General features: G+C 44.4%; 2 protein-coding genes across 8 annotated transcripts in view; one reads left to right on the forward strand and one right to left on the reverse strand.

Annotated features, from left to right (window-relative positions):
- Window positions 1-8,776, forward strand: part of DCLK2 (doublecortin like kinase 2) — a 113,117-nt gene extending 104,341 nt beyond the window's left edge. For 2 of the 6 annotated variants that reach the window (XR_005453413.1, XR_005453415.1), the window contains 2 exons: window positions 3,125-3,207; window positions 5,468-5,551. Coding sequence is in view for 3 of the 6 variants with exons in the window: in XM_038755116.1 (XP_038611044.1) it covers window positions 5,468-5,695 (228 nt within the window). In the remaining 3 variants the exon portion in view is untranslated. Of the gene's footprint in view, window positions 1-3,124; window positions 3,208-4,156; window positions 4,170-5,467 lie in introns of all 6 variants that reach the window. The other 4 variants (XM_038755116.1, XM_038755117.1, XR_005453414.1 and 1 more) reach the window with 3 other exon arrangements.
- A 2,306-nt stretch (window positions 8,777-11,082) lies between these two features.
- LRBA (LPS responsive beige-like anchor protein) overlaps window positions 11,083-20,356 on the reverse strand; it is a 634,690-nt gene continuing 625,416 nt past the window's right edge. For both annotated transcript variants that reach the window (XM_038755081.1, XM_038755080.1), the window contains 2 exons: window positions 14,571-14,722; window positions 11,083-12,604 (listed from right to left, as the gene is read on the reverse strand). In XM_038755081.1, the coding sequence (XP_038611009.1) occupies window positions 12,514-12,604; window positions 14,571-14,722 (243 nt within the window). In that variant the 3' untranslated portion in view covers window positions 11,083-12,513. The remainder of the gene's footprint in view (window positions 12,605-14,570; window positions 14,723-20,356) is intronic.

The following is a 20,356-nucleotide window of genomic DNA, read 5'->3' on the forward strand; positions in this document are numbered from 1 at the left end:
CAAGCACTGTACTAAGCACTGGAGAGGATACAATAAAATCAGGTTGGACACAGTCCCTGTCCCAGATGGGGCTCACAGTCTTAATCCCTATTTTACAGTTGAGGTAACTGAGGCACAGAGAAGTTAAGCGATTTTCCAAGGTCACACAGCAGACAAGTGGTGGAGCAGGCATTAGCACCCAGGTTCTTCTGATCCCAGGCCTGCGCCCTGTCCACTAGGCCTGTCTGCTTATCGTTGGCAGAGTACAGTACTGAGCCCTTGGGAAAATACAGTCCAGAAAAGTTGGTAGACACGATCCCTGCCCACAAAGAGTTTACAGGAGATGTCCAGGATGGTGGGGTGAAGGAGGGAGGGACGTGGGCTATGTGGTACTTAACTTCATTGATGAAAGCCAGTATTTAATCCTAAAAACCCATCAGACTGGTGGTTTTTTAGTGTTCAGAGAATTCAAATGGTTGTAGATTCCATAAATTTGTTCTTGGTAGAGACATTTTTCCAATTGGGCACAGTATTCTGTACTGACAGCATTCTGGGAGTTGTTGAATAGGCATCCCATAAAGTTGGTGGGCTTTAACCACCACCTTTTCCCAATTCATTGGTTGCTTGGTCTCTGGACTGTATCTGTGTTGTGGCAGGGGACATACCTACCGTGATGAATTGTTAGTGCTTAGTGCAGTGCTCCTCATACAGTAAGCACTCAGTGAATATGATTAATTGATTGCTGAAAGGAAGTACGAAGGGACTCAAATGACTGATTTTTTTCAATGTGTCTCAGTGTCCTGGTCCTCAACAAAATTATTGGGGTGAGTCTAGGCTTAGGGTAAGAGCTGGGTTCAGGAGAAGGATCAATGATTGGTTTTACTGGTGATGTCTGCTGAGGACATGTGAGAGTTTTGGGGGTGATAACGGCCATTTGATCAGTTCCTGGTCCTCTGACAGCTGCCTGAGGTTTCAGCCACTTCTTATGTCCACATCCAAGCATTTCCTTATAGCTAGCTATATTTACTGACAGAACTGATGTCTAAGGTTCTCTGACTTCCTCAATAGCCGCTCTTGTCTCTGAGGAAATTAGGGACGTCTTTGATTATTTTTGACTTTCTGAGTTTTTAAACTGTGCTCCTTTCCTTCTCTGGAGGCCCTCCTCCCCTGTGAAAATTTCCTTCAGATCCACGCCTCACTTTTTTGCTTCTCACTCAGTCAAGATTATTAATAACGATAAAGATGTCTCCCTGACATATCACAGGCTACATGAGCAATCAGTGAGAAAGGTCTGAAAGTTTCCCATCAGGCTCTGTGTGTGCGCGCACACACACACACACACACACACAAACACACATGCTCTCTCTCAGGAACAAACCTGTTGGAATACAGATTTGAAAATATTTGTGGCCCTTTAGAATAAAATGCCACAGAAAGTCAGGTTGGGGAGAGGTCAGTTCATCACTGAATTTTTGAAGCTGGTCCCTTGATTCCCTCATTTTTTTTTTGGCAGCATTCTGAATATCCGTGTAACACAGAGTTAATTCCTAATGGTGGAAGCTGACTGTCTGAGTTCATCCAGAGAGACTGAGAGCTTTAGGCTGTGCTGGCTGACAGGCTGCAGGTCTGTTTGGATGCTGCATATGCCAGAATCGCAGGAGAGTTTATGCAGTTTGGGTTGCTTTATCTTGCTGGGGCTCAAGGCCTGAGGAGTAGAGTCAGTGTGAAGAAGGCTGTCACAGGATCAGGGCTCACTCACTGCTTTGCTTTGAAAAGAACCACCTTGGCTTGGCCTCTTCCTTTTAGGCAGCAGCAAGAGGCTGTTATCATGTGACTGGGTTGCATTCCACTCTCGGTGCTGGATAATGTAAGCAGAATAGAGCACTGGTGATTGTCTTCCCCCACCAGGAAATTCCGGGAGAACGGAGAGGGAGAGGACATTAAAATTGAAAAGTATTTTTTTAAAGAAAAAAATTACTATTTGGACTCCTATGAGAGGCATTAGGTCAGTGCTAAGGATTTTACAAATATGCTTTACTTCCCACTGCTAATTCCCAAGAAGTAGTTCCTTTCTGAAAGGCAAACTGATCATGTGCCCCAAATTCCCAGCCCCTTCACCAGTGGCAATCAGTCTCTCTTCCTTCAGTTGCACATCTTTTCTCCTTAATGCGGTGTCTTCCAACTGTGGGCCCCAAATAGATTTATGTCGGGATGATTCTGTTCAGGCGGCCCTGGTTTTCCCCTTATTGTGTCAGTTGGAGGAGGTGTTGTGGACCGACACTATATTACTCAGTTGCCAAGTTGCACCCCCATTGCACTTCAACCTCCACTCCTCATTGCCGTGGGCTTCAGTTGAAGTGTTCTGGAGTCCCACAGGATATAAGGAGAACATATATAAATGTGAATCGTAAGTCATTTTGAGCTCACAGAGTCCCTGTCTAACTCTGTTCCCTACACAACTTTGCTCACTGAGCACCAGGTAAATGTTGAATGATGGTATCACAACTGTGTTTTGGACTAGCAAGAGAAATGCAGTTTGATCATCATCCAGTCTGTTACCTAATGAGTGGCCAGGGTCCTTAATGTTATTTTGGCAATAATGATTCTCTCTTCCCAGAGAAGAGTGAATACAATGTTGGCCTCTCCCCTGGAAACAGCCGAATGCCTCAGCTCTTCTTCTCAGGGGGCAGGGTTGTGTGGTGGAAGCTTGCACTCTTTCTGTGACATTACCATCATCCTCATCACCACTTAATATTTAGTGTCTGTGGTCCTTCCGTCTTTGGGGAAAATATGTATATATACACATGTGCATATATACATATATACATGTGTTTAAAAATAAATCTCAGAGAATCATAAATCTGAACCTGGGGAAACTCCCAGTATCATCTTTACTAGTGCTTTTTAACCTAATGAACACTTCCTTCAAGTCACAGATAATGGCACCTGAAGAGGTCATTACCATATTGTTTCGATGCCAAAACTGGGGAGCTCTTCCGACTTTGGGGATAATTTTTATACAGCATTTATGTCATTCGCATGGACATCCATACCAAGTACTTGGCCAATGAATTTGTAAGGTTTTTAGTATGGTTCTTTAAGAGTGAAAGTGAAGTGATGCTGTTGTCTACATTTTGTTTGACAGTTTGATTTGACAGTGTGAGAGGGACTTCAGAGCTTCATTCTTTATCCTGTTGAGGCTATGGATAAACCTGAAGCAGAATCCTGGTATTAAATGCTTTGTGTTTCATAAGAGCAATTTCTACTGATTGGCCCCTCTTAAATCTGCATGCCACTCTAGCTTGTCTCAGTCTTTTGACACAGTCCAGCTCTTAGCTTCTTATCGGTGTGGGTTTCTCTGGTTCTATTATCTACTGACATCCATTCAAGCCAACATCACATATCCTAAGGAAGCTCCAGTTTATTTTAATACACTTACCCGTGTGCATTTCCCCTTCTTCCAGAATCAGAAGGCAGTGGGAAGGAGGAGCCAAATAAGTTCCCAAACTGAATGTTGTTTTCCTTATAATCAGTTATGGGGTGGAGAAAGAATTGTTAAATGACTGTGTTTTATAGGCATCTGATATTGTGTTGGATTTTACATCTCCCATCGCCCTTATTGCAGGGATTTTAAGGTGCCTTTTTGTTATTAAGGCCTCCCAATTCGCAACTTCTGAAAATGGATTTCAGTGTGAGGGAGGAGTACGTTCAGTTAGTAGTTTTGTTTAGTGGGGGCCTCCTGCTGTTTGTTACCAACCATCTCCATTTCATTTGTAATTTGCTGTTTGTGAGGAAATTCTCTATTGAAAGCGAAGTCCATCCAGCATATGGTTAGAGGGGATGAGGCTCTATGTTTTACTAAATGATATCAAATGCGGCCTCAGAGGATGGAGCCTGCAGCCATCCTGTGGTAGAGAAGTTGCACTGCATAAAAGCCCAAATTCGCTTTTGTTGGCAGCACTTCAAAATGAAAAAGAAACTGGCATTGCATTTTGTGGTTCCCCTATTGCCCCTAGATGGGTGGGAATGGGAACCTGATTTTTATTTTCCAGGGACGCTTTTTTTTTTTAACAAAAATGTTTCAACTGTGTTGGTTCTGTTTAAAGTAAGTCTAGTTTCTGTCCCTTGCTTCCTTCTTCCTCCTCTCCCACCGCCTGCATTGCTTTCCTCTGAATAGGTCCAAGGCAATGGTATGTACTAACGGTAACTGCAACGCTTCTTTCTGCTGCACACACCTATACAAAATACATGTTGTCCTCATGCACAAAAGGAGAAAAGGAGAAATAACTCTTAGCTGGTTTTCTGATCTGTTTTAAAAGCCCCAACTGGATGCGTCACAGTTGGGCAAGGATACTTGATTATTTGTGCAAGTCTCAGAGCTGGTGATTTGGGATGTGGAAAGGTTAGGGCTGTAACGTCCTCACATCCCCATCGCCTTTCAACCCTCATATAATTAGAACAGTGCTTTGCACATAGTAAGCGCTTAATAAATGCCATTATTATTATTATATAATTAACTTGAGAATTACCTTGTTATTTTCTGCCGCCAGGACACCAGAAGCATCAGAAAAGCATTTATTTTGGGGACCCCATTTTTTTTTAATTTGAAGACCAAATTCTTCTCCCGTTGCTTTGAGAGAACCATGTGCCCTATATTTCTGGCTGCTGGGGTTCAAAAAGCCTCAAGACTTTGGGACAGGAGATAGGGAGAGAGAGATTCTGAACCACAGAGGTGGTCTGATTCTATGCCGAAACCGCACCTCCCTCCCGCTCTCGGAGAGACATCGAACTCCTCGCCTCTGGGCTTACCGAGGCCATGGGGGGATGCCAGTCTCACTGCTAAAGCTACATTAGAAGATTTTTTTTTGTCAGGACTTTAAAATAATGTACCACTAGTAATTAGGAGTTGGCAGTGTTGTATGGAAAGCTTACCCACTGGTCAGTTTCCCAAAGGCAGCCTTTCATGATACTCAAAATTCCATCATTTCCTGACCAAAAACCTGTAAAGTTGGTTTCTTACCTTAGACAGAAATGCTGCTGGATTTTTTTTTTTTTCAGAAAACGCTCAAAACCAGATGGAAACACTGCCCTATGGTGGAACCTACTACAGTTAGAGACTTAAATTAGTTTCAAATTAGCGTATTACCACAGACCTACGATTTAAAGTTTCTCCTATGCTGATGGCAAGAATGGCAAAACTCATCTCTGCCATTAGTTGACTGATTGGCTTGCTGTGTTTCAATTCCAGGCCGAGTGTGCCCTGGCAGGCTTTGGATTTTACTTTGTTAGCATTCATTACCTGGCCCCCAAGATAAAGAGGACCCGGATTTCTTTTTCTGTTATTGTTGGAAAAGAGATCTGCCGTTATATCTCCTCTTCTGTTTTTGAGACTAGTGCATGCTTCAGTCGTGTCACGCATTGTTGTCAGTATTGACTTACCCCAGGTCAGGGCGTTAACACTTCGATTCTGTGCTGGTTTCCTTTGCAGAACACGGCTCTAGATAAAGAGGGGCAGATTTTCAGCAGCAGGCACTGTCAAGAAGCTGACCTACTTGGCTTGGAGCAAACCCTCCACAGTCCCGCTGCCGCTGAAGATCTTCCAGGGCCTGAACCTGCAGCCCCCACCCCTGTTTCACCTGAGCCCTGCCAGGGCCCCAGCTCTCCTGCTCTGGCAAGCTCCGAACGGGCCGGGGAGTGGCGCCGGCTGCGGGACTGACTGGTTGTGAAGTGGACCCAACCCCTGCCCTCTGCAGTATCAGAAACACAATTTTTTCCCTTGCCTCCTCCCCGGCCCCCTTCAGGGACGGAGGCTCTCGTCATTCCCTGGGGCAACTCTGGTTTTTGCAGTTGGCTGGCATTCCGAGAAGGCTCTGGAGGGCCAAGTGGTCCCACTGAGTGGAGGCTGGGCCCCCGGGTGTGCCAGCCAAGGTTCGTGGTACTGCCGTGGCCCTCGGCTCTGCTTCCAGCCCTCTGAAGCCTTTGCGCTTCCAGCGGTGGTATGAGTGTTCGACGTTTTTTTAAATCACTCATGTTTAGCTTAAACCGTTTCCCCCCCTCTCGTCATCAGAGCACATCCATTTTGTTAGCATTCACCAAGCTTTTATACAGACGCAAAACTCTCCTGGGCCGAAGGAACATCTCCTCAAAAAGCAGTAGAACAGCATCCCGATGCTCGCTGGTTGGGCACGTGCCTCTGGCTGGGACTACAGGCGCTTGGATCTGGATTTCAGTTGGGGACAGACCAATTCAGACTGAAAAGAGGTGCATATGAGAGCTGTCTGAGGGCAATGCAGAGACTGTCTTCAGATCATGTCCCCAAATTCCACGCGTAGAGCTGCAGGGCTCGGATGATGTAAGTGAAAAAGCAACACCAGAGCTTAGGGTACAGAATAACCCATGAAAACAGGGACTATTTATTTGTACAAAGACTCCAGGGAAAGGAGGTTTTTCTTTCCTAGACACTGTGGATTGTTCCTCACCTCTTTTTCCCACAACTGCCTTCCCCGGGGTCTGTTAGAAGAACGCCAATGCCTTTCAACTAAGGCTGTGTGAATGAGAGGCCGTTTGCAGCCATCTAATTCATAGCCAGGGCAGTTTTTCCTCCCACAGCAAGCTGGCTCATCGAGGAGATGCCGCAACTAATCAACACTAAGTAGCCCCTAGACCCCTCTTCCTTCATCCTGCCTTTTGTCTTGTACAACAGCGGGTGCAGGGAATGACCATCGGGGAGAAACTGATCCCCACTGGGCAGATAAGAATGGACGGATGGGGTGGAGGTTTTTCCTTCCTTTCATCATCCTGATCTTTTCACTCTGTAATCTGCTTTCTTGTTTTTCTGCTCCTCTCCCCCAAGGGATGGCTCATAGCTCACTCCCCTTGGCAGCTAGCTCTTACTTTCTCTTAGAATGATAACAGAGCTGCAATAAAATATTTCTTCTTGAAGAAAAAGCAGGGACCTGGGGTTTCTGTTTATTTCTTCAAGGCGCTGTAGGCCAGGTCCGGACAGGCAACGCCAGCTTCCTGTGATTCTCACTCAGTTGCGGCTGGATTGCTGGCTGGACACTGAAGGAAAGCATCTTAAGTCAGCGAGTGTCTAATGGGAATATGGGGCTGGGAAGTAGAGGAGTCATTTCCATCACTATTCAGGGGCCCTGGACAGAAGACTCTTCGGAGTTATAGTCCTTAGACTGTAAGCTCGTTGTGAGCAGGAGGGTGTGTTACTAACTCTTTTATATTGTACTCTTCCAAGTTCAGTGCTCTGCACATGGTAAGCTCTCTGTAAATACAAGGGAGAGGAGAGTGAGCTGAAGAAGCAGGGTAACAGAATGTGGAGTGAAGATGCTGGTTGAATCACTAATCAGAGACTACCTGGACAGAAAATAATTTGCTGGGACATAAGAGAATACTAGGCCTAACTTGGAAGAGCAGGAGACTTGAAGCCCAGTTGGAGCCTAAGTGATATATCTAGGTATATAAGTGATAGAAAAGTGATATATCTAGATATGTCTTCCTAGGAACAACTCAAGCAGATTATAATAGTCTATCCTGTCAGGAGAGGGGTATTCATCACACCCTTCCCTCCCCAGAATAGCTGGGGAGGAAGAGGAAATTGTAGTGACCTGACAATATAGTGTGGTTCAAAGTAGGTTCTGGTATTGGTCCTGATTGTAGCTCTGTGATTTACGTGCTGGGAAGCCAAATAATTCTTACTGTTTTTGACCCTCCATTTTCTCATCTGTAAATAAGGAGAGGCGACGTTTGCTTTGTGACCACCAATGTCTGGTGAGTTTTTAAAGTTGGATGATAGAGACAATGACAGTAAAGTAGTTGAGCTTTTTTACAGAGAGTTATTTAACGTGTACAGTCAAAGCCATCTTAGGTTCAAGGTCCAAACTGTTCTTGTGAGAGAGGAAAGGCTAAGAACCAACAGAGGGACAAGTTGATCTGAAATCTAGCAGGAGTCAAGGTTGGTATTAAAAGGACGCAGAGTACTCCTCCAGGGTGGAGATTGAATACACTCAGTCTACAGGAAGAGATTCTTACAGGATGACTCCAGGTGAGTGAGCGGCAGAGGTGAGTGTCTGCTGTTAATGACAGTGCTTCCAGGTGAAGGGGTGCAGTAGCTCAAAAACCATCTTTCTGCTCTCCACTCTCCATCTATCTCCCCCATCTCACTGGAAACCTTGTGAAAAGATGAAAAGAGTCTGGAAGAACTTGGGCACTTAGCAACCGGAGAGTTTTGAGCGAATTGTGCCCTTGGTCAAATGTTTAAGAGGGGTCTTGGAGGATGGTTTTTATTGACTGATGGTTTTGTCATGACTTCCCTGGGAAAGGAAGGCTTGACATAAAGATCCTGAACAACAGCTAGTACTGGAGGCAGTACCCTAGGCTAGGCACTTGGGAACATCGAACAGAATAGATGTCAGAGGGGCCAAAATAAATCGTTTGAATGCAGAAGATTGTTTTTCCCTCTGGGATTCCAGAACAAAGCTTTCATCAGCGCATCTCTGAACAGAAGGGAACAGCAAGCAGAGTCTCAAATTTGACTGGCTACGAGATGTTTCCAGGTTTACCAAAAAGCCTGCACTAAAAGTGGTCCAGATCAGCCTGGAAAAGCTGAAATGACTGGTGCTAATGAATGGGGTTAGAAAGGCTCTTTCGGTGATTAGTGAAAACAAGTGGAGAGAAAGCTGCAAACAAGTTACAGATTTGGAAATAAGTCTGGTTTTTGTTAATCATAGGATTCAGGAGTTTAAAAGTAGAAAAGCACAAAAGGAAGCAAAATAGGGTAAGAAATAGAATATGGACAGTGTAAAGAAACTAGACAAAAACACATGCTATATGCTTCCTGCCTAAGAAAGATTTATCCAAATCACTGATTGAGCATCACTGAAACTCTGAGAGCAGCTGATGCCCTGATGTATCAGGGGTGGCAATACTGTTTATACTGAATCTTTGAAAGGATAAAAGCACAGTGATCAAGAAAGTGTACATCTAGTAAAATAACCAGTCATGATTTCTTACATTTTTGCTAGAATGCCCCACTGGAATTTCCTCCAGCTGTACTCTTGTCAGTCAGAAAATTAAAAGTTGCGGAGCTAGCTGGGAAGGTGTAAGGCAGGTGGATACATGCCGGGAGCCAATTCAGCTGGTGGTGCCATTGGAGCTGATTTGCTCATTTACTTATGTGGTTAGTGTCATTCCTGGTCACAACAGAAACAGGAAAGATCCCATGCACCAGAGAAAGGTTTGCATAAATCCTTCCCACCTGGGATTCCCTCCCTTTCATTATTACTACTCTACCTTGCCTGGATCTAGATGATCAACAGTAGCTGTCTTGGATGAAGGCTGTTGACTTGCCTCCTTAGAGCCTGCTAGCATTCTAATGTGCATTTATTTCCCTAGTTCAAGTTTTAATTAGGAGGAACAGAATTCCCACATGCTTATTTATGCACAGTAAGTTAGACTGGGGATTGAAGGGGGTCACTAAGTCCCTAATTCTCCTTCCAAACCCTTGAATTCATACATTGGCCGTGACTTCCTTCAGCAGGTTTTAGCTGAGAATGAGCTGCATGTCTGAGGTTATAGGCAGAGGAGTGGCAGGTTTTCCCGTTTTTTTTACATTTTCTAAACCTTCATGTCCTTCCCAGAGGACTGGCTATATGTCTTAAATTGCAGAGCCTCAGGACATGTGTAGTTACATTTCAGTGAAGGTAAACACTATCAGGAAGAAAATAACTTACATTTCTTGAAGCCAGGAAGTTCAAGATTGGCCTTAGATTACTGTATATAACCAAAATCTGTGCGTCTTCAACTGTATCGGCTTACGGCCCAGATTAATTTCCTTCAGCAAAAGGCTCTTTCATACGTCACCATAGTCTCATTTCTATTTTACCTTGTTACTTACTTCATGTTCCAGCTTGTTTATAACATTTAATGCCTCTAAAATGGAATTTTGTGTTTAGAAAAAAAGGATAAAAGTATTACAAAGAAAGTAAACAACAAACCTCGATCATAACCAGAAATTTAAACATTTCAAACACTTTAAAACAGATTCAAAAACCAAGAACTCACTTGTGGTGCTAGCTGCCTTGTTTCCTGTGTTAACTTCCTAGAATTGCAGGCTATAAAATTTACAAAGGATAAAAAAGGTAAAACGAGGAATGACTGTTATTTTTTTGAGACAGAAAGCACACAGCCCATGCCACCGGAAAGCAGGAAAGTCCGTTGCACTGAATGCCAAAGTCACTTCTCTTTGTAAGTTTCAAAAGGTAAATATCCCTTTTGCAAACTGTATTGTATCATTTCCATGAGCCTTTTTAACTAGAACATTTGGAATGGTGTTTTAAAGTACTGGATTCATTTATGGGTTTTTCTTATCTTTTGCAACATATATATATATATATATATATATATATATATATACACATATATATCATGGTACTTGTTATGCACTTACTCTGTGCCAAGCACTGGGGTAATAATAGTAATAATGGTATTTGTTAAGCGCTTACTATGTGCAAAGCGCTGGGGGGGATACAAGGTAATCAGGTTGTGGGGCTCACAATCGCAAATCCCCTTTTTACAGATGAGGTAACTGAGGTCCAGAGAAGTGAAGTGACTTGGCCAAAGTCACACAGCTGATAAGTGGCGGAGTCAGGATTCGAACCCATGACCTCTGACTCCCAAGCCTGGCTTTTTTCACTGAGCCATGCTGCTTCTCTAAGCAAGTTAATCAGGTTGGACACGGCCCCTGTCTTGCATGGCCTCACTTTTATCCTCAGCCCATCCTTTGTTTCTCTCCCCACTTTCTCTCGGTGCTCCTTCTCCCCTCACTCCCACAGCCCTTTCACCTTTCAGCATCGCCCGCCTGCCTTCCACCCGTGAAGAATGACAGTGTTTAAGGTACTCCTCTGCCTTCTCGTAGACATACCTGCTCATTCGCAAACAAATGGAAGCTCAGGTAATTTTAAAGTCATCCTTTAGTTACTGTGCCGTAGACGATTTAATACATTTTCCTTTCTGTTGCCTTAAGGAGCGCTAAGGCGAGTGTAGTCACTTTTGCTTCTCAGAGTACCAGAAAAAAAGATCATTTCTCGGTTCTCCATTACAAATAACATTTTTATTTAATTTTTACTCAAATTGAGATTCCCCTAATCCAAACCTCTGCTTCAGAGACAAGAGTTGAATGCTTAGAAAAATGGGGCCTGCTTCAGTAGGCAACTACAGAAATAGCTAAGGAATGTCAGTTTTAACTCCTATAGATCACGTCGTACGAAGGAGTTATTTATGCAATACGGACGTACAAAACGTTACAAGTCCCTTTCACAAATGTTTTTCACAGAATTCTGCACAGCAATCTCATAGAAAAGGAGAATTAGGCCACACCAAAAGAATGCACTGTTCCTCAATATAAACGACTGTTCATTCCCCAAGAGTGCGAAGAGGTCATTAATAAATCGGATGAGATGGAATTTGGTGGAAGAGCAGAGCTGCTCGCAGCAGCATGTTTCAAATCTCATGCTAGAGGACACCGGGGTGGTCGATTCTGAAGGTTGGGGAATGGTAGAAAAGGAGCAGCCTGCAAATCTAGAACTTCTGCAGAGGTTGAGAGGGCAGGGCATCGTGCTGCCTCAGGCCGTTCACAGTCAAAACAGCAGAAGTGTGTGTGCTTTGGTACTTGGATTTCATCCAAAAGGAGAATGCTGGCCTAAGGATGCTTCCCTCTTTCCAACTCCCCTTTTGTTTTGAAGAACAGTCCCCATTTTGGTGTGCTCTGAAAACAGCAGATTAAAAACTCTAGAAGAATTTCACACTTGCTATACCATAGACCCTGTTTTTGTTGATTTAACGCTCTTAACCATTTAACAAAATATACAAATGAAAAAAAAAAACCCAAATCCTAAATGTCTAGAAACATGCTTGAATAGTAATATCAATGGAAACAACGCACCATCAGGTTTTAAATTACAGTTACCATAATTTAAATATTACCATTAAATCCCAGAAACTTCAGTGCTGAAATAGTACAATCATTTGGAAAAAAATACAAGACACAAAGAGTACGGGTAGCACAGATTAAAATTTCCCCTCCCTCGTATTCTAACCCACATCCATTCAGTTTAAATCACTTATCTCTCAAGGGTATATAGATAAAACTTTGAATGAGAAATGTGTTTCTTTGTAATCTAACTAGAATAAGAAAGTGGCCTAACCCACTTCATTGAAGGTTTCTTTCCCTAATGGATGAAAATAGATTTCTCATTATGACTAAAAATATAGATCTTTAACTACAGAACCCAGCAGCCAGATTTCTGCTCTTTGCCCATTCCCCCCAACCCCCCCCCCAAAAGTCAAGCAAGGTCTACAAAAATAGCAATTAACTTTAAAAAATATTTTGCTTCCTTGAGCAAATTTAAGTTACATTCAGATGTAATTATAGCTATTTATAAGGGAACGATCTTGTGGCGGGACACTGCTTGCTATGTCCGCAATCTTGGTTCCAGTGCTAGCTGGATTTGAGTCCATCCACAATCAGTATCTGGTTTGGTATTCGTGATGCCACCGGTTGAAGTCATTGTAGAAAAGCACTATACTCCCAGATGCCATGCCCGTCATTATACACCTAGGGAATGCCAAGAATGGGTTAGAGACTTTTGGCCGCTCAAAATGTTTGTTCACATGGTTTGTTTGCCTTTTTCCTAGCCATTACTTTTTGCAGCAGACTCTGAGGGTATTTTTGAGATCAGTCCTAAACAGCAAATAAAGCAGGGCCTGTGTAATTCTAGCCTTAACTCAAAGCCCACAGGGGGGTTGCTTTTGCTGCCAATAATAGAGTGAAACTGTCCCCTGGACTGTACCATGTGGAGTTTTGAGACCAGCTTACAGAGAGCGTGGTGAACTTTATATTTGAGTGTGGTTTCAATTCCGTGAGTCTCAAGAGTCTCACCTCCACCTGCGGCTGAAAAGGGGAATGGGGAATAATCTAAATGTCTGGAAACTCTGTGTGCGCCAGGATCGTGCCTGTTTTTTTAATGGCATTTGTTAAGTGCGTACTATTTGCCGGACACTGTCCTAAACGCTGTGGTAGACACACAAGTCCCTACTCTGCATAGGTCCCATAGTTTCAATCCCCATTTTCCAGATGAGGCAACTGAGGCTAGCGAAGTGAAGTGAGTTGGGCAAGGTCCCACAACAGACGAGTGTACCAGAGCTGGCTGGGACCAGTAGGCAGGTCCCCTTGACTGTACTGTACTCTCCCAAGAGCTTAGTACAGTGTGCTGTAAAGAGTTAAATGCTCAATAAATACCACTGATTGAAGGGGGCAGAAGGGATCAGCAGGATTGGAAGTAATAATAATAATAATAATAATGATGGCATGTGTTAAGCGCTTACTATGTGCAAAGCACTGGTCTAAGTGCTGGGGGGGATACAATGGGATCAAGTTGTCCCACGTGGGGCTCACAGTCTTAATCCTCATTTTACAGATGAGGTCACTGAGGCTCAGAGAAGTTAAGTGACTTGCCCAAGGTCACACAGCAGACATGTGGCGGAGCCGGGATTCAAACCCATGACCTGACTCCAAAGCCCGGGCTTTTTCCACTGAGCCACGCTGCTTCTCTGATAATAATAATAATGACATTTATTAAGCACTTACTATGTGCAAAGCACTGTTCTAAGCGCTGGGGAGGTTACAAGGTGATCAGATTGCCCCACGGGGGGCTCACAGTCTTAATACCCATTTTATAGATAAGGTAACTGAAGCCCAGAGAAGTGAAGTGACTTGCCCAAAGTCACACAGCTGACAATTGGCAGAGCAGGGATTTGAACCCATGACCTCTGACTCCAAAACCCGGGCTCTTTCCACTGAGCCACGCTGCTTCCCAGAAGGACCTGGGTTCTGAACCAGTAAGAACCTGGTACTGAACCAGTAAGAAGAAAAAAAAGCCAGGCTTGAGGGGCAGAGGGCAGAGACATGTTCTAAAACGAGAAAGGATCTTTGGGCACGGTAAGCACGGTTTAAAAAGGTTCTTGAAAGCCTCCTACAGACTAGCATTTCCAATTCTGACCTTAAACTATACAAGGTCTGAATAGTTGACTATGGCTCTTCCAACCTTCCTGGTGGCCCTTCCCCACAATGAGGCCAGGTGGACAATGTCCAGCATCCTTTCGCTGAAATTGGGGGCCAGAGGAAAATGAATTCAGCCTCCTCATACTGTCCTTTTTCAAAGCTGCCCTCAAAAGGAAAGCGCCTGCTAACTAAGGAAGGGGGGAGAAGGTGTCAACAACACTATGAGACCACTCCAGCTGGTGAGGTTCAAGCAATGCTGTTTTTAAATAACTATTTTTGTTAAGCAGGATAGTAATTTGGTGGTTTAAATCATCTCAATAGCCACATGCTGTTGGTGCTCTGCACTGTTAGGAAAAATGAATACCCCCCTCACTCTGGAATGCTGCTCTTCAAAACCGAACTATCACTGAGCCTGTCTGTGGATGTTGCTCACTGAGTTCTTCAGCCTAGGTGCGTGACGAATAAAAACAACCCCAACCCTTGGAATATTGAGAGCAATTCATGAGGAGAGAAGCCTCACCTCTGGTCATATGACAGGGCCATGGATCGGATTCCGGCATCACAGCCTGGGTAGGCGAAAAGCTGCTTGAGGTCACACACCTGCCAGACCATGATGACACCGTTGTCTCCTCCGGTCAGCAGGTACTGGCCATCACGGCTCAACTGAATCGCCTGAAAGAACAATGTGTCAATATTCAGGATAGGTGGGCCCCTGATAGACAACTCCCTCACCCCGTTATCAGGCTATGTGGCTCAAAAAGCGATTGAGAGATTCTTGTTGATTGCATGAGTTTTCCCAAAAAAATGAAAGATGCAGTTGTGGCTCCAAGTAGGAATTCAGAGACTTTGTTTAAACCTCATGTTAACTGAAGCGAAGAAATAGGAAATGCAGGCCACACAATTCCATCTCATGAAGAGTTGGAAAGACCACCCATTCTATAAATTATAGAGAGCAGCCTAATGCCAAGAGAACAAAAAACGTGTAGAGGAAAAGAACTGCAATCTGAAATGATGCAATGAGAAAGTCTTCTACTGTTAGCTGTGACTAGTTGGATCGAAGGACCTTTTAAAATTTTTCTTGAAAAGGTATGGCAAAAAGATCTTCCATAACCTGAAGGCCAAGAAATGGTTAACACAAAGAATGGTCTACATAACATCTCTCTGCCACTCTACCCCCAAATCATCTTTTACCTGGCATGTTTGCACAAACTTATTTTTCATGCAGTTTAATTGCCCCTTTTCATTTGATTTTAATTGGTTCTCCAAGTAGTTTCAGAGTCATTTTAGTTCCTGTTTCCTTGATGCAGAGGCATTAAAGTCAGAGAGGACATAGAAAACCCAACACAAGAATCAGTTATGCTACCATACATACCAAAGTACAAAAAAGACTGTTTGAATCTCATCAGCACACTGTAAGAAGAACAGATCTGGAAAAGGTTCAGAGAAGGGGGAATTAAAGATTCCTCTGAGGACAAACAAAGGGTAAAGGATTCTTCAGGCAGGAAAGTCAAGGCTGAGACATGACTCAAGTTTGAAAGTCATGTAGGGTGCAAACAGGGCCAACAATTTTTGTTATCCAAACACCATGATATTAGCTGAATGGGCATCGTTTAAAATGTATAAAGAGGGCTCAGTGGAAAGAACCCTGCTCTGGCAACCGGGAGACATGGGATCCAATCTTGCTTGCAGCTAACACGGGTGAAGACTGCATATAATTATTGTATTTGTTAAGCATTTCCTATGTGCCAGCACTGTGCTAAGCACTGGGGTAGATTCAGGATAATGAGGTCAGACAGAGTCCCTATCCCTCATGGAGCTCAGGCTAAGTGGAAGGGACAATAGGTATTTAATTCTGGTTTTGCAGATGAGGAAACTGAGGCACGGTGAAGTTAAACGACTTTCCCAAGGTCACTCGTCAGGCAAGCAGGAGCCGGGATTAGAACTCTAGTCTCCTAACTCAGTCCTGTGCTCTGTCCATTGGGCCACGCTGCTTCCCTATGCACTTTGCAATGTACTGCACCCTTGCCTGCCACTTCCTCAGTCATAGCCGTCCGCGTCCCAGCAGGGATGACCCTTTGAGACGGACAGGCGGGAGAGTGAGTGCGAGGGGCACTGGGAAAGTTGCTAGCACTATAATCATTTCCTCTTGCACTGCTTCAGCACTGAGGCTCACCAGCCATTCCTAGCAAGATACTCCATCCATCCCAAAGATTAATACATTTAAAATATATTCCTATCATGTACTTCCATAAATGTATTATAGACACACACCCCCGTAAGAGAGAGCTACTTTGAGATGGTGCAATCCTAGCCGTCCATTTCATCATCATCAATCGTATTTATTGAGCGCTTACTGTGTGCAGAGCACTGTACTAAGCGCTTGGGAAGTACAATTTGGCAACATATAGAGACAGTCCCTACCCAGTAGTGGGCTCCCAGTCTAAAAGGGGGAGACAGAGAACAAAACCAAACATACTAACAAAATAAAATAAGTAGAATAGATATGTACAAGTAAAATAAATACATAGAGTAATAAATATGTACAAACATATATACATTTGGATGTGACGGAGAAGCCCTGCACTTGACTTGATGATCTAGCCCACGCCTCCTTGGGTCTTGGAAGGACTGACTGCCCTTCTCCAAGTCTGATTCACTTGGTCCTCACAGCACAGACTTGCCCTTTTTACATCTCAGTCTTCCTGAAGCTCCCGCCCCAGGCTCAGAGCAATCCCCTGCCTCCTAACTGCTGAGTATTGGTCAGGCAGGTGCATCATCTCCTCGCCGCCTACTTGATGGGGCTGCTTCACTCTCACCAGACGGCTACTCTGCCCTCCCTGCTTGCATGGGCCCCACTTTCATATCACAAGACAGCCGCCGCCACCATCCACTTTCCCCCTCTCCTGCCCAGGGAAACCCTGTTGCGATCAGCCCTGCCCCAGTGATGGTGCCCCGACTGTCTTCCGAGACCTCGTTACTGGGGATCCTGTCTAAATTGGCTTCCTAATTAGGCTAAGCACCCTGCCAGCAGCCTGGACGTTTAATGTTCTGCCCGCCCATAAAGAACAATTTCTCCCTGACTCAAAAGCTTTATCGGGATTGTATGCTTTTAGATTTATTAAACAAAATAATGAAACAAAATTGATCATCCATTCCGAAGAAACTGAAGTTTTTAATCATGCAGAGGAGAGGGGAAGGAACCGACCTTTCTTTCCGGGAAAGGGGCCGGATGGTCAGGGAGGAGATATCAATCTTTCTCCAAGTGCACGTACTGAAAATGGGGTAATTGAACGTCCCCTGTGCCTAGTCAGTTCTTTCCTCTTGAAACTGCAGCTTATTCTTAGAAACCCGAAATGTATTCTATCACAAATGAGAAAAAGCTGTAGATAAAGGATGACTATCCGTGGGGGGTACCCAGATCTTACAGGCTAAGTAAAAATATTAAAAAGATTTTTCATTGTAAGTAAAATCAATACCCATTTTTCCTTCATTTCACAAATGGCAATCTCCCGAGGCTGTTTTGAAATTGCAATGAAGGCCGTGACAAATAATTATTTGCTACACTTATAAAATTCAGCTGATGAAAATCCATTAACCTTATGGTCGTGGTTCACTTGAGTTTTATTCTTGGGTCCTTTTATTGGAGAAATGCTATATTAAAAGGCAAATTAAAGCTATTAATCTTTAACCCTTCCTTCTACCCAGGATTCCCGACGACTCTGGTGATCTTTAGATTAGAAATGGGCTTCCCAGGGGGTAATTTGACCAATATTCCAGCCAAATCACATACTTGTCAAGAAGAGGAGATGGTTAGGCTTTTAATAATAACAATGATAATAACTGTGGCATTTAGTAAGCGCTATTAAGCCCTGTACTAAGCACCGGGGTGGATACAAGACAGGGCTCACAGTCTAACTAGGAGGAAGAACTGGTATTGAATCCCCATTTTACAGATGAGGAAACTGAGGCACGGCTCACCCAATGGGCAAGGGATGGAGCCGGGATTAGAACCCAGGTCCTCTGACTCCAGGCCCTCTCTCTTTCCACCGTGCCAGGCTGTTGTGATCACCAGGGAGAGTGACGGGCTAGGGATGAGGGGATGAATCCCTCTTGCTGCTCTGAGGCCCTTGCTCTGCACTGCAGCTCTCCAGCCTGCACACTTTGTGCTTCTCCCAATGGCAAACTCTCTCTGGAACCTTCTCTCCCGAGTGGGGCCTAAAAAAGGGCTGCTGCGGTCATCTTCCCCTTCCTACAGAAATTCTGCATAGCTGCTCTGCCCGATCTGGTTTCCAAACGACCCCGCTGCCGCAGATTCACAGCGCTCCCCGTGAACTCGCCAGCTCCAGCTGAAAGACGCCACTGGACGCTTTAGCATTTCCAAATAGTCTCAGGAAAGGAAAATAAATGAGTTCCAGGAGGTGACATGGTGGATGGCCTTTGTTTAGGATAAAATAACTTTGCTGCTCTTTGCTGGCTGCCTACTTCGGTTTAAGTTAGTCATTAAGGCATCCAAACAGTACATGGTCGATGTACTACGATACGCTGTTAACCAAAGTGTCACCGAGCAAAACAACACTTAAAGTGAAAACAGGTGGAAAGTACTGATTGGGGCCGGAGGTTCCCCAGGCAGGGCCCGGGTCTCTCGGTGGTTTCCTTGGCCCCCGGTCAATGAGGAAGCTGACCAGATTTCTGCCCCAAACTGATGATGGGAAGCCGCTGCCTCGACTGACAGGCTGCCTCCTAAGCCTCTAAGAAGAGGAAATGAGTCTCCAAACTTTGCCCACCGTGCCCCCAGCCCCGCAGCCCAGATTGCCTTTCCTCCTTCCTTTATCCCAGACAACCAGCGGTGCAAATGTCAACGTGCAGAGCCCGCGGGCAGGCACTGCTCATTTTAAACAGTCCTGCTTTAATCACACGGTGCCACTTCTGGGTTCGGGTGATAAAGTGCAGAGGCTTTGCGAAAGAGGTTGTGGATTGTGTTAGCCTAAGACCCAACAGGGACTGCTGCAAAGGGGAGGGAGGGGAGCAGAAAGAAGAAGGTACATATGTGTATGAATGGTCTGCGGAGAGCAGAACTACTAGTGCCTCAAGCTACAGCAATCCCTGAGCTTTTGCTTGTGACTCACACACTACAGAAATTGTTTGCGCTAGCAAGGGATTTCAAGGTATTCTACAGATTTATTAGCGTAGCTGACAACATAATCGCAACTGAAAGTGACAGATTATCAATGTTATTGCGTTAAAGAAAAAGGGAAAAGAAAACTCTCTGATGTGTGCTTGGTTTAAATGGGGTATTAGAGGGAAGAGGGAGCAAAAAAAGAGGAGTCGCTGAATGCCTGGATTTGGAACGGAGAGAAGCATGGCAATGTAAAAGAAAAAAGGAATGGGGGCAAAGGGACAGGGTTTACTTTAGTGTCCTAGTACAAGGGCATATGAGTCACCACTATTTCTCCTCAGTCAATTGTCAGCATCTCTGTTTGGCAGCCTCAAGAGCAACCGGGAACATCCTGGTCTTGGGAAAGGATAAGTTCACTTACAAAATTATATCCAGGCTGGACTTCACTCACACAGGGCAAAATTTGGAAGGCATAAACGGTAAAAATGGGGCGGAGGTGGTAACGCTTGGGGTGAGCAGTAATCTGAACTCCCAAGAAGGCATTTTAAATTCAAATATACGTTTTGCTAATTGATACATGAAAAGCCTTGACCGTTTGGGTCGGCTAGTGGTTTCATGTTCTCGGATCGATACACGTTCTCGCTTTGGGGAAATACAAAATTGAATTTTCTTGGAAATTCAATTTTTGTTACTGTATAATGAATGAGAAAGCATTATGATGTGGGACAGGAGCCAAAGGAGTGACTACTGAGTGACTTGGGAGTATACGCACTTAAACTGCAATTAAAACAAGAGTTCTCATATCTGTCTCCATTCTTTCTCCATACATCATCAGTTAAGAGCATTTCTCCAATCTCCTTTCCTTTTTTCTCCTCCCCAGCAACCCACCATTCCAGCAATAAGGGATCTGGAAACCTGAGACACCCCACCCCATTCAATCCTGCAGGATGATGCTCTTGGATTCAAAGAAAGCATTAGATTAAGAGTGGCTGCTGGCCTGGCAAATAGAAAAGCTAGAGAGATACTCATTTGCTACTGTTCAGGGAGGTGGGCAACTTCGCAATTTTAACCATCGGCATTATCAACGGGGTTTAGGTGGCCTATTTTATTCTGAAACACTATTCTAGGCACCAGCTCTGTGGTCTGTTACATCAACAACCTCAGTGTTAACTGGTCATCTGGGTACATGG

Source organism: Tachyglossus aculeatus, chromosome 12, assembly GCF_015852505.1.
Source record: "Tachyglossus aculeatus isolate mTacAcu1 chromosome 12, mTacAcu1.pri, whole genome shotgun sequence".
Lineage (NCBI taxonomy): Eukaryota > Metazoa > Chordata > Mammalia > Monotremata > Tachyglossidae > Tachyglossus > Tachyglossus aculeatus.